At 43.1% G+C, this 26,177-nt stretch overlaps 1 protein-coding gene across 1 annotated transcript in view; it reads right to left on the reverse strand.

The window, feature by feature from the left end:
* Window positions 1-26,177, reverse strand: part of lgr6 (leucine-rich repeat containing G protein-coupled receptor 6) — a 92,751-nt gene that overhangs the window by 19,114 nt on the left and 47,460 nt on the right. The window contains exons 4-15 of the mRNA XM_090185777.1: window positions 22,458-22,529; window positions 17,665-17,880; window positions 17,172-17,243; window positions 12,524-12,592; window positions 11,820-11,891; window positions 11,586-11,657; window positions 11,403-11,471; window positions 9,641-9,712; window positions 9,410-9,475; window positions 8,898-8,969; window positions 5,800-5,871; window positions 2,498-2,623 (exon numbers count right to left, since the gene is read on the reverse strand). Coding sequence (XP_090041903.1) covers window positions 2,498-2,623; window positions 5,800-5,871; window positions 8,898-8,969; window positions 9,410-9,475; window positions 9,641-9,712; window positions 11,403-11,471; window positions 11,586-11,657; window positions 11,820-11,891; window positions 12,524-12,592; window positions 17,172-17,243; window positions 17,665-17,880; window positions 22,458-22,529 — 1,050 coding nt within the window. The remainder of the gene's footprint in view (window positions 1-2,497; window positions 2,624-5,799; window positions 5,872-8,897; window positions 8,970-9,409; window positions 9,476-9,640; window positions 9,713-11,402; window positions 11,472-11,585; window positions 11,658-11,819; window positions 11,892-12,523; window positions 12,593-17,171; window positions 17,244-17,664; window positions 17,881-22,457; window positions 22,530-26,177) is intronic.

Below are 26,177 nucleotides of genomic sequence, written 5' to 3' on the forward strand. Positions count from 1 at the left end.
CAGTCCACTAAGGTAGCTTCCTGTCCTGACTAGCTGTCTACCAGTCCACTGAGGTAGCTTCCTGTCCTGACTAGTTGTCTACCAGTCCACTGAGGTAGCTTCCTGTCCTGACTAGCTGTCTACCAGTCCACTGAGGTAGCTTCCTGTCCTGACTAGCTGTCTATCAGTCCACTGAGGTAGCTTCCTGTCCTGACTAGCTGTCTACCAGTCTACTGAGGTAGCTTCCTGTCCTGACTAGCTGTCTACCAGTCCACTGAGGTAGCTTCCTGAGGTAGCTTCCAGTGGGGAGGAACATATAACAGCCTGTCCTGACTAGTTGTCTACCAGTCCACTGAGGTAGCTTCCTGTCCTGACTAGCTGTCTATCAGTCCACTGAGGTAGCTTCCTGTCCTGACTAGCTGTCTACCAGTCCACTGAGGTAGCTTCCTGTCCTGACTAGCTGTCTACCAGTCCACTAAGGTAGCTTCCTGTCCTGACTAGCTGTCTACCAGTCCACTGAGGTAGCTTCCTGTCCTGACTAGTTGTCTACCAGTCCACTAAGGTAGCTTCCTGTCCTGACTAGCTGTCTATCAGTCCACTGAGGTAGCTTCCTGTCCTGACTAGCTGTCTACCAGTCCACTGAGGTAGCTTCCTGTCCTGACTAGCTGTCTACCAGTCCACTGAGGTAGCTTTCTGTCCTGACTAGCTGTCTATCAGTCCACTGAGGTAGCTTCCTGTCCTGTCAGTCCACTGACTTCCATAGCGTCTGCCTTGTCGATGCCCATGTATCTGTGCCACTCCTCTGCAGACACCTTGCTCAGAGCAGGGATGGTAGAGCATAGTCCTTTGTGTCCTTTCTTGGTCCTACCACCCGGGCTGGATCTAGAACCATGAGTGACGTGAACAGGTGAAGGACAGGGGTGCTTCTCCAGCACAGTGCAGCTTGATGGCGCACGCGGCAGACTGGAACAACAATGCAGGAGAACCTGTCTTCCTCTGGCTGGAAGCTGCCCCAGCAGCTCCATTGAATGAGGGCGCCAGTCGTTAGCTCCAGCTGTTCTGACATACTCAAACTGCACTCGCAAGTCCTCCAGCTTGCAGGCGATGTTGTGGGCTGTTGGCACAGAGGTCTCATCCAGCCTTGTCAGGTTAGCCACGATCTCCACACTATGCTCCAGAATGAACACTGTCTGGGCCTTCAGCAGGGCGTGTGTTACCTCAGCAGCTCACAAAGGTCCTGGACATACTTGGCTGTTTCTGGTAAGGTCGTAGTGAATTCGGGGAGCACATCCATGTACTCGGACAGGAACTTCACAGCATGTATTCAGGAGCCGCACCTGGTCTGCACAGCGTACACAGGCCTCACAGGAGAATGGCCATTACCCAGCATGAATGCTCAGATGACGCTGGGGAGCCTGACAGAACACCTTCTTCGACTTACAAAAGCCCACACATTGTTAAAGTCAACCCCTTTGTTGTTGAGACAGGAAATGACAGCTTGGGCCACAGTGGTAAAGTTTCCTTAATCCAAGAAAGTCAGATCTGTTACAACGGGTCGTTCACCTACTGGCTAGAGTAGGATGGAGAGAGAGCACATCTTCCAGACAGATCTGTTACAACGGGTCGTTCACCTACTGACTAGAGTAGGATGGAGAGAGAGCACATCTTCCAGCCAGATCTGTTACAACGGGTCGTTCACCTACTGACTAGAGTAGGATGGAGAGAGAGCACATCTTCCAGCCAGATCTGTTACAACGGGTCGTTCACCTACTGACTAGAGTAGGATGGAGAGAGCACATCTTCCAGACAGATCTGTTACAACGGGTCGTTCACCTACTGACTAGAGTAGGATGGAGAGAGAGCACATCTTCCAGCCAGATCTGTTACAACGGGTCGTTCACCTACTGACTAGAGTAGGATGGAGAGAGAGCACATCTTCCAGACAGATATACAGATCTGTTACAACGGGTCGTTCACCTACTGACTAGAGCAGGATGGAGAGAGAGCACATCTTACAGAGCTGTCTGCACCCTGGAGCTGTCACTCACACAGGGGAGGGGCGTTGGAGAGTGGGCTACACCACTGGCTAGAGTAGCTGTCACTCACACAGGGGAGGGGCTTTGGAGAGTGGGCTACACCACTGGCTAGAGTAGCTGTCACTCACACAGGGGAGGGGCTTTGGTGGGGAGAGTGGGCTACACCACTACACCACACTTTTCGGTGATTCATAAACATAAATGAAAACAGAGGAAAAACTTCAACAACAAGTCAATTTTGTTTTAACTTTGCTAACAGTTGGCAGTTTATTTTTAGCTTTAAAATCCTATGCGTTCTGTTTGAAATGTTGCGGATTTCAGTCGGAATTATGCGTGCGCGGATTCCTTGTGGGTCTGCGTGGGAAGTGTTCAGGGCTGAAGGGTTAGGGTTGAGTGTCAGAGGTCAGGGGTTAGAGTTAGGGTCATCATACCTTATCCGTGGGAAGAGTTAGGGGTCAGAGGTTTGGGGTCAGGGGTCATACCTCATGCGGGTGAAGAGTTCAGGGCTGAAGTCCTCATAGAGCTCCATGTTTCCTTTCAGCTTCAGATGGGTCAGTCCCCCCAGACCACCCACAGGAAGTGATGTAAGACTGTTCTCACTCAGGTCCCTGTACAAGGAGGGGGAATTCAGTCATGTTTAAAATGATTATGAAAACACTTACTGTGAAATCCACAAACATGTTCTGTGCTCCTTGCATGTTTGTGTCATGTGTCATGACGTTGGCCTGAGGGGGGAGGTTTATGACCCCCATAAATACTTTTCCCCCTTTTCCTCTCTCTACTCTACCGATGTGACTATTGAAACGGAACCATATTTCGGTAATCCAACCAGTTGAAAATATGCGTTGGGACTTAATGAATATGATGTCAGTTCAGTTGGTGTCTGAGACATGGTTACTGATGATAGGACGACATAAACTGTATCTTGGAAAATCTACACATTCTATTCAGATGGAATTGTTGTGCAATTTAAATGTTTAAATATGAAACTATTTGTGAAAAGATTAAATGTAATTTTTAGCTCCTAAATGAGAGAATAGGGTTTTCATGAGTGAACTAAGCTCAACTCAGTGGCCCCGCCCATGTGAACAGACATTGGTTATAAACCATGAAACACGGCCCTCTCTCCCAATCCTATATAAGCCTCTTGACGAAAATGTAACTTTCTGTTCCAAGGATGTGAGGACTTACCATCCCCACATTGAAAGGACAAAGACCACCTGCAGAACTAAGCCAACCTTTCACTCAAAACCCAACCCCCTTTCTTTGTGTAACCAGCTGTCATATCTGTTCCGTCCACTAGGGATGTTTTCCTTTATGACATAATGTATGATCCATTCTGTGTAAATGTAATTCTCTGTGATTATTTAGTTATTTTGTAAATAAATAATTAAACCAAATGTTGTATTGCAGATTCAACTTGTTAGCCAGGGTTCGTGAAGATGAGACTCAACTTTCAGATGAGACTATATAAGGTGACGATTAAATATTGACTGCTATTGATGTAAAAGATTACTAGGTCTTTAAGAGTTTATTTGGAAGATAACAGCTCTATAAACACTCTTTCATGGTGCCCCAACGTTCTAGTTAATTATTTACCTGATTAGCTTAATCAGGTGATATTAATTACAGAGAAATGATAGAATAGCATGTCATATCACTTAATCCGGCATAGCCAAAGACACGACACATGTCATTTGTTCTCTGCTAATACAGTGGCTTTGGATCTAAAGAAAGGGCTTTCCTTCTAGAGAAAGGGGTTTATTTCTAGAGAAAGGGCTTTCCTTCTAGAGAAAGGACTTTCCTTCTAGAGAAAGGACTTTCTTTCTAGAGAAAGGAGTTTTCATGTGATTACATCTAGCTCTGTGTAGTCCCAGCCAACACAAATAACTGATGATGACCTTTTTCAGCAAGACAGATCTTCCAAAGGTGGTGGAGTGGCAATCTTTACCAAGGACACCTTCAGTGCTTGGTTGTCTCCACCAAGTCTGTCCCCAGACAATTTGATTTGCTTGTTTTAAGCATTAAGCTTTCAATAGCTCTTTGTTGACTGTTGCTGGGTGTTATCAATCTCCATCAGCACCGGCCTGTAGCTCTCTCCTGGCCTCTTACACCAAGTCAGAATTTGTCCTGCTAGGTGACCTAAACTGGGACATGCTTAACCACCTGACCAAGTCCTAAAGAAATGGGACTCCCTAAATCTTTCTGAGATTTTTACCAATCCTACAAAGTATGACTCCAAACACCCAGAAAAGGCTACTCTCCTTGATGTTATCCTCACAAATAATCCTGATAGGTATCAGTCTAGTGTTTTCTGTAATGACCTTAGTCATCACTGTTTTACAGCCTGTGTTCGTAATGGCTGCTCAGTGAAACGAGCTGTCCTGATTTGTCAGACGCTTGCTAAAAAAACTTTAATGAGCAAGCATTCCTTCATGACCTGGCCTCTGTAAAATGGTATAGAATCAGCTTGATTCCCTCTGTCGAAGACTCTTGGACCTTCTTTTTTGATATTTTCAGTGGTATTGTTAACAAACACGCCCCCATAAAGAAAATGAGAATTAAAAACAGGTTCAGTCCCTGGTTCGACCGTGATCTTGCAGAGTTACTCCACCTCAAGAATTGCATTTGGTGAAAGGCTCGGCACACGCATACTCATGCTGACTGGGTATCGTTCAGGCAAATGAGAAATAAGTGCACTCAGGCTACCCAGAAGACCAAAGTTAGTTACTTTAAGGAGCAGTTCTCTCTCTGTGGGTCTCACCCCAAGAAGTTCTGGAGAACGGTTAAAGACCTGGAGAATAAACCCTCCTCCTCCCAGCTGCCCATGTCCCTTAATGTTGATGATGTGGTTGTTACTGACAAGAAGGACATGGCTGAGCTCTTTAATCTGGATTCCTATTTGACTCAGCCATGCCTCCTTGCCCGTCCAACATTTCCTCATCTCCCACCCCTTCTAATGTGACTATCCATAATGCTTCTCCCTCTTTTTCCCCTGCCCCGCTACAAACTTTCTCCCTGCAGGCAGTCACTGAGTCCGAGGGGCTAAAGGAGCTCCTTAAACTTAACCCCCAAAACAACATCTGGGTCAGATGGGTTAGACCCTTTCTTCTTTAAGGTTGCTGCCCCTATCATCACCAAGCCTATCTCTGACCTTTTTAACCTGTCTCTCCTTTCTTCTTTAAGGTTGCTGCCCCCATCATCACCAAGCCGATCTCTGACCTTTTTAACCTGTCTCTCATTTCTTCTTTAAGGTTGCTGCACCCATCATCACCAAGCCTATCTCTGACCTTTTTAACATGTCTCTCTTCTCTGGGGAGGTTCCCATTGCTTGGAAGGCAGCCACGGTCCATCCTTTATTTAAAGGGGGAAATCAAGCTGATGCTAACTGTTAAAGGCCCATTTCTATTTTGCCCTGTTTATCAAATAGTTTTGGAAAAACTTGTCAGTAATTAACATACTAGTTTTCTTGATGTTTACAGTCTGTCTGTCTGTCTGTCTGTCTGTCTGTCTGTCTGTCTTTCTGTCTGTCTTTTTGTCTGCTAGTATCAGTGTCTGTCTGTCTGTCTTTTTGTCTGCTAGTATCAGTGTCTGTCTGCCTGTCTGTCTTTTTGTCTGCTAGTATCAGTGTCTGTCTGCCTGCCTGCCTGCCTGCCTGCTAGTCTCTCAGTTTCTAGAGTCTGTGTCAGTGTTGGCCTAAAGATTTGCTTTAATTAAGGTGAACCAAAGTTTCCCTGACTTGCTTGGTGATGTGCATGGGATATATGTGTGTATGTATACTCACAGCTTGGTCAGAGAATGGAACGAAATGAAGGCATCAGGGTGAATCCACTCAATACTGTTGAAGCTGAGATCTCTGGGGGGAGAGAGAGAGAATTAGTTACTGTCGTTATTCCGAATTTTGTGTTTAGTGCCTATCTGTTAGAGTAACAGTATTCACAGAGAGTAACAGTTTGTGTGTAGGGGAAATAGTATATTGACACAGAGTAAAGAGTATTCACAGAGAGTAAAGAGTATTCACAGAGAGTAAAGAGTATTCACAGAGACTAACAGTTTGTGTGTAGGGGAAATAGTATATTGACAGAGAGTAAAGAGTATTCACAGAGAGTAACAGTTTGTGTGTAGGGGAAAGAGTATATTGACACAGAGTAAAGAGTATTCACAGAGAGTAAATGGTATCCACAGAGGGGTAAAGAGTATACTGACAGATAGTAAAGAGTATTTACAGATGTCACGCCCTGACAGAGAGAGAGACGTTTTATGTCTCTATTTGGTTAAGTCAGGGTGTGATGTGGGGTGGGCATTCTATGTTTCTTTAGTTCTATGTTCTGGCCGGGCATGGTTCTCAATCAGGGACAGATGTCTATCGTTGTCTCTGATTGGGAATCATACTTAGGTAGCCTTTTTTCCCTCCTTTCAGTGTGGGTAGTTAACTTTGTTGGAGGCATCATAGCCCTGTTAAGCTTTACGGACGTTTCTTTATTTCTTGTTTTGTTGGCGTCATTATATCTAATAAAAAGATATGTACGCTCACCATGCTGCACCTTGGTAATTTCCTAACGACGGCCGTGACAACAGAGGGGTAAAGAGGATACAGACAGAGTAAAGAGTATTCACAGAGAGTAAAGAGTATTCACAGAGAGTAAAGAGTATTCACAGAGGGGTAAAGAGGATACAGACAGAGTAAATAGTATTCACAGAGAGTAAAGAGTATTCACAGAGAGTAAAGAGTATTCACAGAGAGTAAACCGTATTCTGACATGGAGTAAAGAGTATTCACAGAGGGGTAAAGAGTATACTGAACGAGCGTAAAGAGTATTCACAGAGAGTAAAGAGTATTCACAGAGAGTAAACAGTATACTGGCAGGGAGTAAAGAGTATTCACAGAGGGGTAAAGAGTATTCTTACACAGAGTAAAGAGTATTCACAGAGGGGTAAAGAGTATACAGACAGAGAGTAAAGAGTATTCACAGAGAGTTAAGAGTATTCACAGAGGGTAAAGAGTATTCACAGAGTATACAGACAGAGAGTAAAGAGTATTCACAGAGGGGTAAAGAGTATACTGAACGAGAGTAAAGAGTATACTGACAGAGAGTAAAGAGTATTCACAGAGGGGTAAAGAGTATTCACAGAGGGGTAGAGAGTAAATAGTATTCACAGAGAGTAAAGAGTATTCACAGAGAGTAAAGAGTATACTCACAGAGAGTAAAGAGTATTCACAGAGAGTTGACAGTATACTCACAGAGATTAAACAGTATTCACAGAGAGTAAAGAGTATTCACAGAGAGTAAAGAGTATTCACAGAGAGTAAAGAGTATTCACAGAGAGTAAACAGTATACTCACAGAGAGTAAAGAGTATTCAAAGAGAGTTGACAGTATACTCACAGAGAGTAAACAGTATACTCACAGAGGGGTAAAGAGTATACTGAACGAGAGTAAAAAGTATTCACAGAGAGTAAACAGTATACTCACATAGAGTAAACAGTATACTCACAGAGTAAAGAGTTCACAGAGAGTAAAGAGTATTCACAGAGAGTAAAGAGTCTACTGAACAAGAGTAAAGAGTATTCACAGAGAGTAAAGAGTATTCACAGAGAGTAAACAGTATTCACAGAGAGTAAACTGTATAATGACAGGGAGTAAAGAGTATTCACAGAGAGGTAAATAGTATTCACAGAGAGTAAAGAGTATTCACAGAGAGTAAAGAGTCTACTGACAGAGAGTAAAGAGTATTCACAGAGAGTAAAGAGTATTCACAGAGGGGTAAAGAGTATACTGAACGAGAGTACAGAGTATTCACAGAGGGGTAAAGAGTATACTGAATGAGAGTAAAGAGTATTCACAGAGAGTAAAGAGTATTCACAGAGAGTAAACAGTATACTGACAGGGAGTAAAGAGTATTCACAGAGGGGTAAAGAGTATACTGAACGAGAGTAAAGAGTATTCACAGAGAGTAAAGAGTATTCACATAGAGTTAACAGTATACCCACAGAGTAAACAGTATGCTCACAGAGAGTAAAGAGTATTCACATAGAGTTAACAGTATTGACAGAGAGTTAACAGTATACTCACAGAGAGTAAAGAGTATTCACAGAGAGTAAACAGTATACTCACAGAGAGTAAAGATATTCACATAGAGTTAACATTATACTCACAGAGAGTAAACAGTATACTCACAGAGCGTAAACAGTATACTCACAGAGAGTAAAGAGTATACTCACAGAGAGTAAAGAGTATTCACAGAGAGTAAACAGGATACTCACAGAGAGTAAACAGTATACTCACAGAGAGTAAAGAGTATTGACAGAGAGTTGACAGTATACTCACAGAGAGTAAAGAGTATTGACAGCGAGTAAACAGTATACTCACAGAGAGTAAAGAGTATTGACAGAGAGTAAACAGTATTCACAGAGAGTAAACAGTATACTCACAGAGAGTAAACAGTATACTCACAGAGAGTAAAGAGTATTCACAGAGAGTAAAGAGTATTCACAGAGAGTAAACAGTATACTCACAGAGAGTAAACAGTATACTCACAGAGAGTAAACAGTATACTCACAGAGAGTAAACAGTATACTCACAGAGAGTAAACAGTATACTCACAGAGAGTAAACAGTATACTCACAGAGAGTAAAGAGTATTCACAGAGAGTAAAGAGTATTCACAGAGAGTAAACAGTACACTCACAGAGAGTAAACAGTATACTCACAGAGAGTAAAGAGTATTCACAGAGAGTAAAGAGTATTCACAGAGAGTAAACAGTACACTCACAGAGAGTAAACAGTATACTAACAGAGAGTAAACAGTATACTTACAGAGAGTAAACAGTACACTCACAGAGAGTAAACAGTATACTCACAGAGAGTAAACAGTATACTCACAGAGACTGTAGAGAGCTGAGCTGCTGGAAGGTATTCCTCTCAATCCTCCTAATGTGGTTATACTGCAGGCCTCTACACACACACACACACACACACCCTGTTACTACAAAACAAGCAGTGAAACTGCAATACCAAAGCATAGACTCCTACTATTTCAGTCATACCATTATCGGAACGTTGTTCTAACATACCATTATCGGAACGTTGTTCTAACATACCATTATCGGAACGTTGTTCTAACATTCTGTTATTGGAACGTTGTTCTAACATTCTGTTATTGGAACGTTGTTCTAACATTCTGTTATTGGAACGTTGTTCTAACATTCTGTTATTGGAACGTTGTTCTAACATTCTGTTATTGGAACGTTGTTCTAACATTCTGTTATTGGAACGTTGTTCTAACATAGTGTTATTGGAACGTTGTTCTAACATAGTGTTATTGGAACGTTGTTCTAACATTCTGTTATTGGAACGTTGTTGTAAGCTTCAACCATTACACCATGTTGACTCACATTTCCTGCAGGGCAGAGCAGTGATAGAAGCTGGGAAGATCCTCTATCTGATTATGAGACAGCTCGCTGTGAACACACAGGCAAAAATATCATTATAGTGTAATCTGGGGTTTCAGACCCATGTCAGAGGTAAGCAATTCTGTGGGTTTGGGATTTTATCAATTGGGGCATTTAGGGGGTACGGTTAAATTGAATTGTGTGTGTGCACATTCTTTCGTTCAAAGTACTCACAGTACTCTGAGGCGGAGTAGCTGCTGACACAACCGCTGAGGAAGAGTAGAGAGACCAGCCCTGGTCAATGTCCTAGAGAGAGGAGAGAGAGGGGGAAGTGAGAGACAGAAGAGGGTATTTGAGTATTGTAGTGATTGTTTAGGTCAAGGGAAGCCAGTTGATTCTTCTGTCTCTGTGATACTAACACAGTGAGACAGCTAGCTCAATAGGCTGACACGAACCGGACCACTGCTGGCTTGCCACAAGCTAAGCAGGGTTGGGACTAGTTGGTTCCTGGATGGGAGACCAGATTTGGCTGGAACTGGTGTTGTAAGGCTAGTTGTGGGCCCTCTTCCCTCTAGTCTAAGAGATCCTAATGCCCCAGAACTTTCTCAACGTCAATGCATGTGTGTGCTCTGTCATTCCCTCCCAGAGCCTCTGTCGTACCCTTCTAGAGCCCCCGTTGTACCCTTCTAGAGCCTGTCACACCCTCCCAGAGCCTGTCATACCCTCCCAGAGCCTCTGTCGTACCCTTCGGGGGCTAGAGCCTGTCACACCCTCCCAGAGCCTGTCGTACCCTCCCAGAGCCTCTGTCGTACCCTTCTAGAGCCCCCGTTGTACCCTTCTAGAGCCTCTGTCGTACCCTTCTAGAGCCCCTGTTGTACCCTCCCAGAGCTTGCCGTACCTTCCCAGAGCCTGTCGTACCCTCCCAGAGCCTGTCATACCTTCCCAGAGCCTGTCGTACCCTCCCAGAGCTTGTCGTACCTTCCCAGAGCCTGTCGTACCCTCCCAGAGCCTGTCGTACCCTCCCAGAGCCTGTCGTACCCTCCCAGAGCCTGTCGTACCCTCCCAGAGCTTGTCGTACCCTCCCAGAGCTTGTCGTACCCTCCCAGAGCCTGTCGTACCCTCCCAGAGCTTGGCGTACCCTCCCAGAGCTTGGCGTACCCTCCCAGACCTTGGCGTACCCTCCCAGAGCTTGTCGTACCCTCCCAGAGCTTGTCGTACCCTCCCAGAGACTGTCGTACCCTCCCAGAGCCTGTCGTACCCTCCCAGAGCTTGTCGTACCCTCCCAGAGCTTGTCGTACCCTCCCAGAGACTGTCGTACCCTCCCAGAGCCTGTCGTACCCTCCCAGAGCCTGTCGTACCCTCCCAGAGCTTGTCGTACCCTCCCAGAGCTTGTCGTACCCTCCCAGAGCCTGTCGTACCCTCCCAGAGCTTGGCGTACCCTCCCAGAGCTTGGCGTACCCTCCCAGAGCTTGGCGTACCCTCCCAGAGCTTGTCGTACCCTCCCAGAGCTTGTCGCACCCTCCCAGAGACTGTCGTACCCTCCCAGAGCCTGTCGTACCCTCCCAGAGCTTGTCGTACCCTCCCAGAGCCTGTCGTACCCTCCCAGTGCCTGTCGTACCCTCCAAGTGCCTGTCGTACCCTCCCAGAGCTTCTGTGGCTAGTTAGCTACCTGATGGTACAACTCTCCCCTCTCTCTCCTCCTTCTATTTCTGTCTCTGTTCCCATTCTCTGAGACACTCATTAGGTAGGGGAGACTGAGCCCCTGCACTCATTACAGCAGTAGTGTGTGTGTGTGTGTGTGTGTGTGTGTGTGTGTGTGTGTGTGTGTGTGTGTGTGTGTGTGTGTGTGTGTGTGTGTGTGTGTGTGTGTGTGTGTGTGTGTGTGTGTGTTGTGTGTGTGTGTGTGTGTGTGTGTGTGTGTGTGTGTGTGTGTGTGTGTGTGTGTGTGTGTGTGTGTGTGTGTGTGTGTGTGTGTGTGTGTCTCTCTCTCTCTTACAGTGTTTCCAGGCTGGTGGTTCCTTTCAGGTCGGGGAAATCTCGTATCTGGGTCGCCCCGTTTAGGGAGCTGGAGAGGGACGCGCTGGTTAGTTAGATGGTACACACTCATGTGGTCTGCTATATCCAAGACATACATCCAAAAGGCATATTGTCAGACTGGAGAAGGAACCTCATTACTTACAGTGTATGGAGCTTAGGTAAAAACTGGAAAGCGGATCTTCCCACAGACTGGATGGGATTCTCATAGAAGTGACTGAGGAAGAGGTCATGTTATTTATTTCACCAAGGCCTTTGTCTACGTGCACTTGTGTGCGTGTGTGTTTATGTGTATTAATCAGTGTATGTGTGTGTGTGTGTTTATGTGTATTAATCAGTTTATGTGTGTGTGTGTTTATCAGTGTGTGTGGGTACTAACATGGTCTGTAGCTGACGGTTTCCCATGAAGGCTCTCTCAGGGATCGCTCTGATGTTGTTGTGGTGGAACCCACTAGGACACACACACACACACACGTCAGAGCATCTGCTAACTGCGAGAGAAATCATAGCCCTCCCCTCGGTGTGCAGCTATTGAGGTTTGAGATGTTGTATCCTGCATTAAAACCACTGATAAAATATTATATAAATATAACATAAACCACTGATCCTGATCACAGAGAGAACATATCATAGTTAAGCAGGCAACTGTGTGTCTGTGTGTGTCTGTGTCTGTGTGTGTCTGTGTGTGTCTGTGTGTGTGTGTGTGTGTGTCTGTGTGTGTCTGTGTCTGTGTGTGTCTGTGTGTGTGTGTGTCTGTGTGTGTCTGTGTGTCTGTGTGTCTGTGTGTCTGTGTCTGTCTGTGTCTGTGTGTGTCTGTGTCTGTGTCTGTGTGTGTTTCTGTGTGTGTTTCTGTGTGTGTCTGTGTGTGTCTGTGTGTGTGTGTGTCTGTGTGTGTGTGTGTGTGTGTGTCTGTGTGTGTCTGTGTCTGTCTGTGTGTGTCTGTGTGTGTCTGTGTGTGTGTGTGTGTCTGTGTGTCTGTGTGTGTGTGTGTGTGTGTGTCTGTGTGTGTGTGTGTGTCTGTGTGTCTGTGTGTGTGTGTGTGTGTGTGTGTGTGTGTGTGTGTGTGTGTGTGTGTGGACTCACAGTTCCTGAAGCTTTGCCAGGGTCCTGATGGCTGTAGGAAACTCTGGTAGATCATTGTAGTTCAGATCCCTGAGAGGGGAGATAGGAAGAGATAGAGAGGGGGAGATAGAGGGGAAGAGAGAGAGAGAGACAGAGGGAGAGGGGAATATAGGAAGAGGAAGAGGGGGAGAGAGATAGAGAGGGGGAGATAGGAAGAGAGAGCGAGGGGGAGATAGGGAGACAATGGGAGAGGGGGAGATAGGAAGAGAGAGAGGGAGGGCGAGGGGGAGATAGACAGGGAGACAAAGGGAGAGATAGCGAGGGGGAGATAGGTAGAGAGACAGGGAGACAAAGGGTAGGGGGAGATATGAAGAGATAGAGGGAGAGAGATAGAGACGCGAGATAGGTATAGAGACAGGGAGACGAAGGGAGAGATAGGGAGAGAGATAGCGAGGGGGAGATAGGGAGAGAGATTGGGAGGGGGAGATAGGAAGAGATAGAGGGAGAGAGAGAGGGGGGAGATAGGACGAGAGAGAGGGAGAAATAGAGAGGAGAGGGAGATGAACCTGGAGAAGAGTCCCCTTAGCAAGCTGGTCCTGGGGCTCTATTCACAAACACCCAACAGAGCCCCAGGACAGCAGCACAATTAGACCCAACCAAATCATAAGAAAACAAAAAGATAATTACTTGACATATTGGAAAGAATTAACAACAAAACAGAGCAAACTAGAATGCTAACATGAAGCTTGTTGATTAACTTGTTAGATACATTCTGTATCTGCCTTTAACATCTCAAATCAAACCAAAGTTTGTCATGTACGCTGAATACAACAGGTGTAGTAGACCTCACAGTGAAATGCTGAATACAACAGGTGTAGTAGACTTTACAGTAAAATGCTGAATACAACAGGTGTAGTAGACCTCACAGTGAAATGCTGAATACAACAGGTGTAGTAGACCTTACAGTGAAATGCTGAATACAACAGGTGTAGTAGACCTCACAGTGAAATGCTGAATACAACAGGTGTAGTAGACCTCACAGTGAAATGCTGAATCCAACAGGTGTAGTAGACCTTACAGTGAAATGCTGACTACAACAGGTGTAGTAGACCTCACAGTGAAATGCTGAATACAACAGGTGTAGTAGACCTCACAGTGAAATGCTGAATACAACAGGTGTAGTAGACCTCACAGTGAATACAGTAGAGAGGCTATATACAGTAGAGATGCTATATACAGTAGAGAGGCTATATACAGTAGAGAGACTATATACAGTAGAGAGGCTATATACAGTAGAGAGGTTATAACAGTAGAGAGGCTATATATAGTAGAGAGCTTATAACAGTAGAGAGGCTATATACAGTAGAGAGGCTATATACAGTAGAGATGTTATAACAGTAGAGAGGCTATATACAGTAGAGAGGCTATATATAGTAGAGAGGCTATATACAGTAGAGAGGCTATATACAGTAGAGAGGTTATAACAGTAGAGAGGCTATAACAGTAGAGAGGCTATATACAGTAGAGAGGCTATATACAGTAGAGAGGCTATATACAGTAGAGAGGCTATATACAGTAGAGAGGCTATAACAGTAGAGAGGCTATATACAGTAGAGAGGCTATATACAGTAGAGAGGCTATATATAGTAGAGAGGTTATAACAGTAGAGAGGCTATATACAGTAGAGAGGCTATATACAGTAGAGAGGTTATAACAGTAGAGAGGCTATATAAAGTAGAGAGGCTATATACAGTAGAGAGGCTATATACAGTAGAGAGGCTATATACAGTAGAGAGGCTCTATACAGTAGAGAGGTTATAACAGTAGAGAGGCTATATACAGTAGAGAGGCTATATACAGTAGAGAGGTTATATACAGTAGAGAGGCTATATACAGTAGAGAGGTTATAACAGTAGAGAGGCTCTATACAGTAGAGAGGCTATGTACAGTAGAGAGGCTATATACCGTAGAGAGGCTCTATACAGTAGAGAGGTTATAACAGTAGAGAGGCTATATACAGTAGAGAGGCTATATACAGTAGAGAGGCTATATACAGCAGAGGGGCTATATACAGTAGAGAGGCTATAGAGAGGCTATATACCGTAGAGAGGCTCTATACAGTAGAGAGGTTATAATAGTAGAGAGGCTATATACAGTAGAGAGGCTACATACAGTAGAGAGGCTATATACAGTAGAGAGGCTATATACAGTAGAGAGGCTATATACAGTAGAGAGGCTATATACATTATAGAGGCTATATACAGTAGAGAGGCTATATACAGTAGAAGCTATATACAGTAGAGAGGCTATATACAGTGGCGAGGCTATATACAGTAGAGAGGTTATAACAGTAGAGGCTATATACAGTAGAGATGTTATAACAGTAGAGAGGCTATATACAGTAGAGAGGTTATAACAGTAGAGAGGCTATATACAGTAGAGAGGCTATATACAGTAGAGAGGCTATATATAGTAGAGAGGTTATAACAGTAGAGAGGCTATATACAGTAGAGAGGCTATATATAGTAGAGAGGTTATAACAGTAGAGAGGCTATATACAGTAGAGAGGCTATATACAGTAGAGAGGCTATATACAGTAGAGGCTATATACAGTAGAGAGGTTATATACAGTAGAGGGGCTCTATACAGTAGAGAGGCTATATACAGTAGAGAGGCTATATACAGTAGAGGGGCTCTATACAGTAGAGAGGCTATATACAGTAGAGAGGCTATATACAGTAGAGAGGCTATATACAGTAGAGGCTATATACAGTAGAGAGGCTATATACAGTAGAGGGGCTATATACAGTAGAGAGGCTCTATACAGTAGAGAGGCTATGTACAGTAGAGAGGCTATATACCGTAGAGAGGCTCTATACAGTAGAGAGGTTATAACAGTAGAGAGGCTATATACAGTAGAGAGGCTATATACAGTAGAGAGGCTATATACAGCAGAGGGGCTATATACAGTAGAGAGGCTATAGAGAGGCTATATACCGTAGAGAGGCTCTATACAGTAGAGAGGTTATAACAGTAGAGAGGCTATATACAGTAGAGAGGCTATATACAGTAGAGGCTATATACAGTAGAGAGGCTATATACAGTAGAGAGGCTATATACAGTAGAGAGGCTATATACAGTAGAGGGGCTATATACAGTAGAGAGGCTCTATACAGTAGAGAGGCTATGTACAGTAGAGAGGCTATGTACAGTAGAGAGGCTATGTACAGTAGAGAGGCTATATACAGTAGAGGGGCTATATACAGTAGAGAGGCTCTATACAGTAGAGGGGCTATATACAGTAGAGAGGCTATATACAGTAGAGAGGCTATGTACAGTAGAGAGGCTATAGAGAGGCTATATACCGTAGAGAGGCTCTATACAGTATAGAGGTTATAACAGTAGAGAGGCTGTATACAGTAGAGAGGCTATATACAGTAGAGAGGCTATATACAGTAGAGAGGCTATATACAGTAGAGGCTATATACAGTAGAGAGGCTATATACAGTAGAGGGGCTATATACAGTAGAGAGGCTCTATACAGTAGAGAGGCTATGTACAGTAGAGAGGCTATAGAGAGGCTATATACAGTAGAGAGGCTTTATACAGTAGAGAGGTAATAACAGTAGAGGGGCTACATACAGTAGAGAGGCCATATACAGTAGAGAGGCTGTATACAGTAGAGAGGCTATATACAGTAGAGAGGCTCTATACAGTAGAGGTTATATACAGTAGACAGGCTATATACAGTAGAGAGGGTATATACAGACACCGGTTAGTCAGGCTGATTGCGGTAGTATGTACATGTAGATATGGTTAAAGTGACTATGCATATATGATGAACAGAGAGTAGCAGCAGTGTAAAAGAGGGGTTGGGGGGGGGGGACACACAATGCAAATAGTCCTGGTAGCCATTTGATTACCTGTTCAGGAGTCTAATGGATTGGGGGTAGAAGCTGTTTAGAAGCCTCATGGACCTAGACTTGGTGCTCTGGTACCACTTGCCATGCGGTAGTAGAGAGAACAGTCTATGACTGGGGTGGCTGGGGTCTTAGACAATTTTTAGGGCCTTCCTCTGACACCGCCTTGTGTAGAGGTCCTTTATGACAGGCAGCTTAGCCCCAGTGATGTACTGGGCAGTACGCATTACTCTCTGTAGTGCCTTGCAGTCGGAGGCCGAGCAGTTGCCATACCAGGCAGTGATGCAACCGGTCAGGATGCTCTTGATGTTGCAGCTGTATAACCTTTGGGGGCGTGCTCGGTCCTCCAAGGATTTAGGGGGAATAGGTTTTGTCGTGCCCTCTTCATGACTGTCTTGGTGTGTTTGGACCATTCTAGTTTGTTGTTGATGTGGACACCTAGGAACTTGAAGCTCTCAACCTGCTCCACTGTAGCCCCGTCGATGAGATTGGGGGGCGTGTTCGGTCCTCCTTTTCCTGTAGTCCACAATCATCTCCTTAGTCTTGATTACTTTGAGGGATAGGTTGTTATTCTGGCACCACCCGGCCAGGTCTCTGACCTCCCTATAGTCTCGTCGCAAACGTAATGATGGTGTTGGAGTCGTGCCTGGCAATGCAGTCGTGGGTGAACAGGGAGTACAGGAGGGGATTGAGCACGCACCCCTGAGTGTGTGTGTGTGTGTGTGTTTTTTTTTGTTTTTTTTACTCACAGTGTCTCCAGACTGAGCAAACCTTGGAAACACCTCTCTCCCATCGTCTGGATCTGGTTGTTATGGAGATGACTATGCACAGAAAGACAGCCAATCACAACGAAGGAAAGACTTTTCAACCAATCACAGTTAAAACACACATCTCAACACGACTGACCTCAGAAAGACAACAGACACATTGTCAAATAACAGACAGACGCATAAACCCCCTCTAATCCCCCCGCCCACACACACAACCAGAGGGTACTCACAGTACGACCAGTGATGAACCCCCCCCCCCCCCCCCCCCCCCACACACACACACACACAACCAGAGGGTACTCACAGTACGACCAGTGATGAATCCCCCCCACACACACACAACCAGTTGGTACTCACAGTACGACCAGTGATGAATCCCCCCCACACACACAACCAGAGGGTACTCACAGTACGACCAGTGATGAATCCCCCCCCCCCCACACACACACACACACAACCAGAGGGTACTCACAGTACGACCAGTGATGAGAGGTTGCTAAATGCATGGTCAGGTATGTGAGTGATATGGTTGAGAGCGAGGGTCATAGCTTGTAGGGCCGGCAGAGAGTCCAGAGCAGAGACAGGGATCTCTGTTAAACTGTTATCATCCAACCACAGGTGTCTTAGAGACCTAAGACCACCTAGTGACCGCGCAGGCACCTCAGATAACAGGTTAGCATCCAGACGCCTGGAGGAGAGAAGGGGAGGGGAGAGGGGGGAGAAGAGGTGAGGGGAGGAGATTGGAGAGGAGGGGAGAAGAGAAGAGGTGAGGGGTGAAGAGGTGAGGTGAGGAGATTGGAGAGGAGAGGAGATTGGAGAGGAGGAGAGGAGAGGAGATTGGAGAGGAGAGGAGAGGAGAGGAGAGGAGAGGAGAGGAGAGGAGAGGAGAGGAGAGGAGAGGAGAGGAGAGGAGGAGGGGAGGGGAGAACAAAGGGTCATTGAATTCATATCAATACATCTTGATGACATTTATCACCTCATTTATCACCTCATTTATCACCTCATTTATCACCTCATTTATCACCTCATTTATCACCTCATTTATCACCTCATGTATCACCTCATGTATCACCTCATGTATCACCTCATTTATCACCTCATTTATCACCTCATTTATCACCTCATTTATCACCTCATTTATCACCTCATTTATCACCTCATTTATCACCTCATTTAGAGTCTCTTTGAATCATTTTATGGACATCAGATAATTAACTGGGGGGATTTCAATTAACGCTCTATCTGAATGCATGCTCTGAATAATGCTCTGTCTGAATGCATGCTCTGTCTGAATACATGCTCTGAATAATGCTCTGTCTGAATGTATACTCTATCTGAATGCATGCTCTGAATAATGCTCTGTCTGAATGCATGCTCTATCTGAATGCATGCTCTGAATAATGCTCTGTCTGAATGCATGCTCTGTCTGAATACATGCTCTGAATAATGCTCTGTCTGAATGTATACTCTATCTGAATGCATGCTCTGAATAATGCTCTGTCTGAATGCATGCTCTATCTGAATGCATGCTCTGAATAATGCTCTGTCTGAATGCATGCTCTGAATAATGCTCTGTCTGAATGTATGCTCTGAATAATGCTCTGTCTGAATGCATGCTCTGAATAATGCTCTATCTGAATGTATACTCTGAATAATGCTCTATCTGAATAATGCTCTATCTGAATACATACTCTGAATAATGCTCTATCTGAATACATGCTCTATCTGAATACATACTCTGAATAATGCTCTATCTGAATAATGCTCTATCTGAATACATACTCTGAATAATGCTCTATCTGAATGCATACTCTGAATACATGCTCTGTCTGAATACATGCTCTATCTGAACACATGCTCTGAATTCGTGAATTCATGCGCTATCTGAATACATGCTCTGAATTCATGCTCTATCTGAAAGAAAACATTTCATCCCAATGTAGCGGTCTTTTGGTCAACACCTATCCACTCTGACACTAACTGTGTGTTCATATAACTCGTTCAAAAATCCCAATGGGATTTCACATCGGAGTTCAGACAAATGAATTAACTTGAAGAGGCTTGATTCTTCCTTTGAACCCAACAGATGTACAACTGACTTCCTCTCCTTGTTCGTTTCGGCGGTCGACGTCACCGGCCTTCTAGCCACCGCCGATCCACTTTTCATTTTCCATTTGTTCTGTCTTTGTCATGATCACATCCTGGCTTCACGTTGTCAATATACCTGTTTATTATTTAACCCCCTGTTCTACATGCTGTATTTGTGAGTGTTTGTTGTATTGTGGTTCGTGTTGTGTGGCCGTGCATTTTTACGTGTCATGTTTGAATGTTTTGAGTAAAGTGTTTTATTACTCATATCGGCTGTCCTGCGCCTGACTCATCTCACCAGCTACACACGGACGCCTTTACAACTGCTTCAGTCACCTCTATCTGAAACTCACAATGTGAACATGAACAGATTTCATATCGGACTTCAGACAAACTATACTGAATACAAATATAAACGCAACATGCAACAATTTCAAAGGTTTTACTGAGTTACAGTTCATAAGGAAATCAGTCAACTGAAATAAATTCATTAGGTCCTAATCTATGGATTTAACATGAACGGGAATACAGATATGCATCTGTTGGTCACAGATACTTTAAAAGAAAATGGGCCTCAGGATCTCGTCACTGTATCTCTGCGCATTCAATCTGCCATTGATAAAATTCAATTGTGTTCATTGTCTATAGTTTATGCCTGCCCATACCATAACCCTGCCACCATGAGGCACTCAGTTAACAATGATTACAACAGCAAATCGCTCACCCACATAACGCCATAGATGTGGCCTGTGGTTGTGAGGCCGGTTGGACGTACAGCCAAATTCTCTAAAACAACGTTGGAGGCGGCTTATGGACATAAACATTAAATTGTCTGGCAACAGCTCTGGTGGACATTTACAGACTACTCATATACTGTATTTAGTGATTTCAGAAAGTATTCACACCCCTTGACTTTTTCCACATTTTGTTGTTTTACAAAGTGGGATTAAAATTGATTTAATTGTCATTTAATGTCAATGATCTCTACAAAGAACTCCTGCAAAGCACCTGCTGTATCGAACTCTGAATGCTCGTCTATGAAAAGCCAACTGACATTTACTGCTGACCTGTTTCACCCTCTATAAACACGGATTATTATTTGACCCTGTTGGTCATCTATGCATGTTTGAACATCTTGAAAAACAATCTGGCCTTTAATGGCCATGTACTGTTATAATCTCCACCCGACACAGCCAGAAGAGGACTGGCCACCCCTCAGAGCCTGGTTCCTCTCTAGGTTTCTTCCTAGGTTCCAGCCTTTCTATGGAGTTTTAACTAGCCACAGTGCTTCTACATCTGCATTGCTTGCTGTTTGGGGTTTTAGGCTGGGTTTCTGTATAAGAACTTTGTGACATCTGCTGATGCAAAAGGGGCTTTATAAACTTCATGAAAGTCGTTGTAGCAGTAGTATTTATTAGTATTTAGTATGTATTAGTATTTAGTATTTATTAGTCCAAAGGTAAAACTTTATGAAAGTCATTGTAGAAATAGTATTTATTTGTGTTTAGTATTATTAGTGTTTAGTATTTAGTAGTTATTCGTATTTATTCGTTTTTAGTATGTGTTAGCATTTAGTATTTCTTAGTATTTAGTATGCATTAGTATTTATTCGTTTTTAGTATGTCTTAGTATTTAGTATTTCTTAGTATTTAGCATTTCTTAGTATTTAGTATGTCTTAGTATTTCTTAGTATTTAGTATGTATTAGTATGTAGTATGTATTAGTATTTAGTATGTATTAGTATTTAGTATGTATTAGTATTTAGTATTTGTTAGTATTTCATATTTCTTAGTGTTTAGTATTTATTAGTATTTAGTATTTATTAGTATTTAGTGTTTATTAATATTTAGTATTTATTAGTGTTTAGTATTTATTAGTATTTAGTATTTATTTGTATTTAGTATTTATTAATATTTAATATTTATTAGTATTTAGTATTTATTAGTATTTAGTGTTTATTCATATTTAGTATTTATTAGTATTTAGTATTTGTTAGTATTTCGTATTTCTTAGTGTTTAGTATTTATTAGTCCAGAGGTAAAACTTTATGAAAGTCATTGTAGAAATAATATTTATTAGTGTTTAGTATTTTTAGTGTTTAGTATTTATTAGTATTTAGTGTTTATTAATATTTAGTATTTATTAGTGTTTAGTATTTATTAGTATTTAGTATTTATTTGTATTTAGTATTTATTAATATTTAATATTTATTAGTATTTAGTATTTATTAGTATTTAGTGTTTATTCATATTTAGTATTTATTAGTATTTAGTATTTGTTAGTATTTCGTATTTCTTAGTGTTTAGTATTTATTAGTCCAGAGGTAAAACTTTATGAAAGTCATTGTAGAAATAATATTTATTAGTGTTTAGTATTTTTAGTGTTTAGTATTTATTAATATTTAGTATATATTAGTATTTAATATGCATTAGTGTTTAGTATTTATTAGTCCAGAGGTAAAACTTTATGAAAGTCATTGTAGAAATAGTATTTATTAGTGTTTAGTATTTATTAGTGTTTAGTATTTAGTTGTATTTAGTATTTATTAGTGTTTAGTATTTCTTAGTGTTTAGTATTTCTTAGTGTTTAGTATTTATTAGTATTTAGTATTTCTTAGTGTTTAGAATTTAGTAGTATTTAGTATGTATTAGTATTTAGTATTTATTTGTTTTTAGTATGTATTAGTATTTAGTATTTATTCGTATTTAGTATTTCTTAGTGTTTAGTATTTCTTAGTGTTCAGTATTTATTAGCATTTAGTATTCATTAGTATTTAGTATTTATTAGTATTTAGTATTTATTAGTATTTAGTGTTTATTAATATTTAGTATTTATTAGTGTTTAGTATTTATTAGTATTTAGTATTTATTTGTATTTAGTATTTATTAATATTTAATATTTATTAGTATTTAGTATTTATTAGTATTTAGTGTTTATTCATATTTAGTATTTATTAGTGTTTAGTATTTATTAGTATTTAGTATTTATTAGTATTTAGTATTTATTAGTATTTAGTATTTATTCGTCTAGAGGTAAAGATAGATTACGTCTTTACTGTCGCTGCCTCACACACACATAAAACACACCAGGTTAGGAGTGTGTCTGTGTGTGTGTGTGTGTGTGTGTGTGTGTGCGCGTGCGTGTGTGCACGTGCGTGCGTGTGTGTGTGTTACTCACAGAGACAGCAGGTTGGGTAGATTCCATGGAATGTCATTGGGAAGTCTTTCCAGCTGATTATTCTGAAGCATCCTGTGAACCAGACAACAACATTAGTATCTTTTTATTTTTATTTTTTTTATTTCACCTTTATTTAACCAGGTAGGCAAGTTGAGAACACCTTTATTTAACCAGGTTGGCAAGTTGAGAACACCTTTATTTAACCAGGTTGGCAAGTTGAGAACAAGTTCTCATTTACAATTGCGACTTGGCCAAGATAAAGCAAAGCAGTTCGACAGATACAACGACACAGAGTTACACATCTACTGAGTTACAGTTCATATGAGGAAATCAGTCCATTTGAATAAATTCATTTTGCCCTAATCTAAAGATGTCACATGACTGGGAATACAGATATGCATCATAAAGTTACATACCCAAATCTAACTGCCTGTACCTCAGGACCTGACGCAAGGATATACATATTCTTGGTACCATTTGAAAGGAAACACTTTGAAGTTTGTGGAAATGTGAAAGGAATGTAGGAGAATATAACACATTAGATCTGGTAAAAGATAATACAAACAAAACTACACTACATTTTTATCTCTGGGACCGTCAGGATGACAGATCAGAGCCAGATTACTGAACGTAAGTACATCATTTACCTTCAGAGGTGAATGTATCAAACCAGTTGCCATGATAAAAGTGTGTTGTTGTTGTGCGCTCTCCTCACACAATAGCATGGTATTTTCTCACTGTTAAAGCTACGGTAAATTGGACAGTGCAGTTAGATGAACAATAATTTAAGACCTTTCTGCCCATATAAGACATGTCTATGTCCCAGAAAGTTTGCTGTTGTTTACAATGTCATTCTAGTCACATTAGCGCACGTTAGCAACAACCGTTCCGGTTTAGAAACACGCTGTCATACAAGTCAACCCAGAGCATCCCAAACATGCTCAATGGGTGACATGTCTGGTGAGTATGCAGGCCATGGAAGAACTGGGACATTTTCAGCTTCCAGGAATTGTGTACAGATCCTTGTGACACGGGGCCCTGCATTATCATTCTGCAACATGAGGTGATGGGGCAGATGAAGGGCAAGACAATGTTCCTAAGGATCTCATCAAGCGCCAAGTCTAGGTCCAAGAGGCTTCTAAACAGCTTCTACCCCCAAGCCATAAAACTCCTGAACACCTAATCAAATGTCTACCCAGACTATTTGCATTGCCCCCTTTTACACCGCTGCTACTCTCTGTTGTTATCATCTATAGTCACTGTAATAACTCTTCCTTATACATATTACCTCAACTAACCGGTGCCCTCCGCACATTGACTCTGTACCGGTACCCCCTGTATATAGCCTCCACATTGACTCTGTACCGTAATACCCTGTATATAGTCTCCACATTGACTCTGTACCGGTACCCCCTGTATATAGCCTCCACATTGACTCTGTACCGTAATACCCTGTATATAGCCTCCACATTGACTCTGTACCGTAATACCCTGTATATAGCCTCCACATTGACTCTGTACCGTAATACCCTGTATATAGCCTCCACATTGACTCTGTACCGTAATACCCTGTATATAGCCTCCACATTGACTCTGTACCGTAATACCCTGTATATAGCCTCCACATTGACTCTGTACCGTAATACCCTGTATATAGCCTCCACATTGACTCTGTACCGTAATACCCTGTATATAGCCTCCACATTGACTCTGTACCGTAATACCCTGTATATAGACTCGCTATTGTTATTTTACTACTGCTCTTTAATTACTTGTTACTTTTATTTCTTATTCTTAGTCATATTTTTTTTTACTGAATTGTTGGTTAGGGGCTCGTAAGTAGGCGTTTCACTGTAAGGTATTTGGCGCATTAGACTAATACAATTTGATTTGATTTTGAAGGTATCTCTGTGCATTCAGATTGGATTTTGTTGTCCGTAGATAATGCCTGCCCATACCATAACCCCACCGCCACCACGACGTTGACATCAGTAAACCCCTCACCCACAAGACGCCATCTGTCCGGTACAGTTGAAAACGGCATTCATCCATGAAGAGCTCACTTCTCCAGCGTACCAGTGGCCATCGAAGGTGAGCATTTTCCCACTGAAGTCGGTTACAACGCCGAACTGCAGTCAGGTCAAGACGACGAGCACGCAGATGAGCTTCCCTGAGATGGTTTCTGACAGTTTGTGCAGAAAACCCCCAGTTTCATCAGCTGTCCGGGTGGCTGGTCTCAGACGATCCCACAGGTGAAGAAGCCGGAAGTGGAGGTCCTGGGCTGGCGTGTTTACACTTGGTCTGCGGTTGTGACAAGTTCTCTAAAGCAACGTTGGACGTGGCTCATGGTAGAGAAATGAACATAAAATTATCTGGCAACATTCCTGCAGTCAGCTTGCCAATTGCACGCTCCCTCAAAACTTGAGACATCTGTGGAATTGTGTTGTATAACAAAACTGCAAATTTTACAGTGGCCTTTTATTGACCCCAGTAGAAAGTGCACCTGTGTAATGATCATGCTGTTAAATCAGCTTCTTGATATGCCAACCAGCATATATGTTAGAGTAACAGACCCAACTCGCCACTAACAGACCCAACCAGCCCCAAACCCAACCAGCCACTAACAGACCCAACCAGCCCCCTCTAACAGACCCAACCAGCCCCTAACAGACCCAACCAGCCCCCTCTAACAGACCCAACCAGCCCCCTCTAACAGACCCAACCAGCCACTAACACACCCAACCAGCCCCTGACAGACCCAACCAGCCCCTGACAGACCCAACCAGCCCCTAACAGACCCAACCAGCCTCTAACAGACCCAACCAGCCTCTAAAAGCCCAACCAGCCTCTAACAGACCCAACCAGTCTCTAACAGACCCAACCAGCCTCTAACAGACCCAACCAGCCACTAACAGACCCAACCAGCCTTTTACATAACCAACCAGCCACTAACAGACCCAACCAGCCATTAACAGACCCAACCAGCCTCTAACAGACCCAACCAGCCCATAACAGACCCAACCAGCCCCCTCTAACAGACCCAAACAGCCTCAAACAGACCCAACCAGCCCCTAACAGACCCAACCAGCCACTAACAGAACCAACCAGCCTCTAACAGACCCAACCATCCTCTAAAAGACCCAACCAGCCACTAACAGACCCAACCAGCCCCTAACAGACCCAACCAGCCTCTAACAGACCCAACCAGCCTCTAACAGACCCAACCAGCCACTAACAGACCCAACCAGCTTCTAACAGACCCAACCAGCCCCAAACAGACCCAACCAGCCTCTAACAGATCCAACCAGCCACTAAAAGACCCAACCAGTCTCTAACAGACCCAACCAGCCTCTAACAGACCCAACCAGCCCCAACCAGCCCCAAACAGACCCAACCAGCCTCTAACAGACCCAACCAGCCCCAAACAGACCCAACCAGCCTCTAACAGACCCAACCAGTCTCTAACAGACACAACCAGCCACTAACAGACCCAACCAGCCACTAACAGACCCAACCAGCTCCCTCTAACAGACCCAACCAGCCCCGTCTAACAGACCCAACCAGCCCCCTCTAACAGACCCAACCAGCCCCCTCTAACAGACCCAACCAGCCCCCTCTAACAGACCCAACCTGCCCCCTCTAACAGACCCAACCAGCCCCCTCTAACAGACCCAACCAGCCCCCTCTAACAGACCCAACCAGCCCCCTCTAACAGACCCA

This window comes from Oncorhynchus mykiss, chromosome 9 (genome assembly GCF_057628025.1).
Source record: "Oncorhynchus mykiss isolate SJ-2025 chromosome 9, ASM5762802v1, whole genome shotgun sequence".
Classification (NCBI taxonomy): Eukaryota; Metazoa; Chordata; class Actinopteri; order Salmoniformes; family Salmonidae; genus Oncorhynchus; species Oncorhynchus mykiss.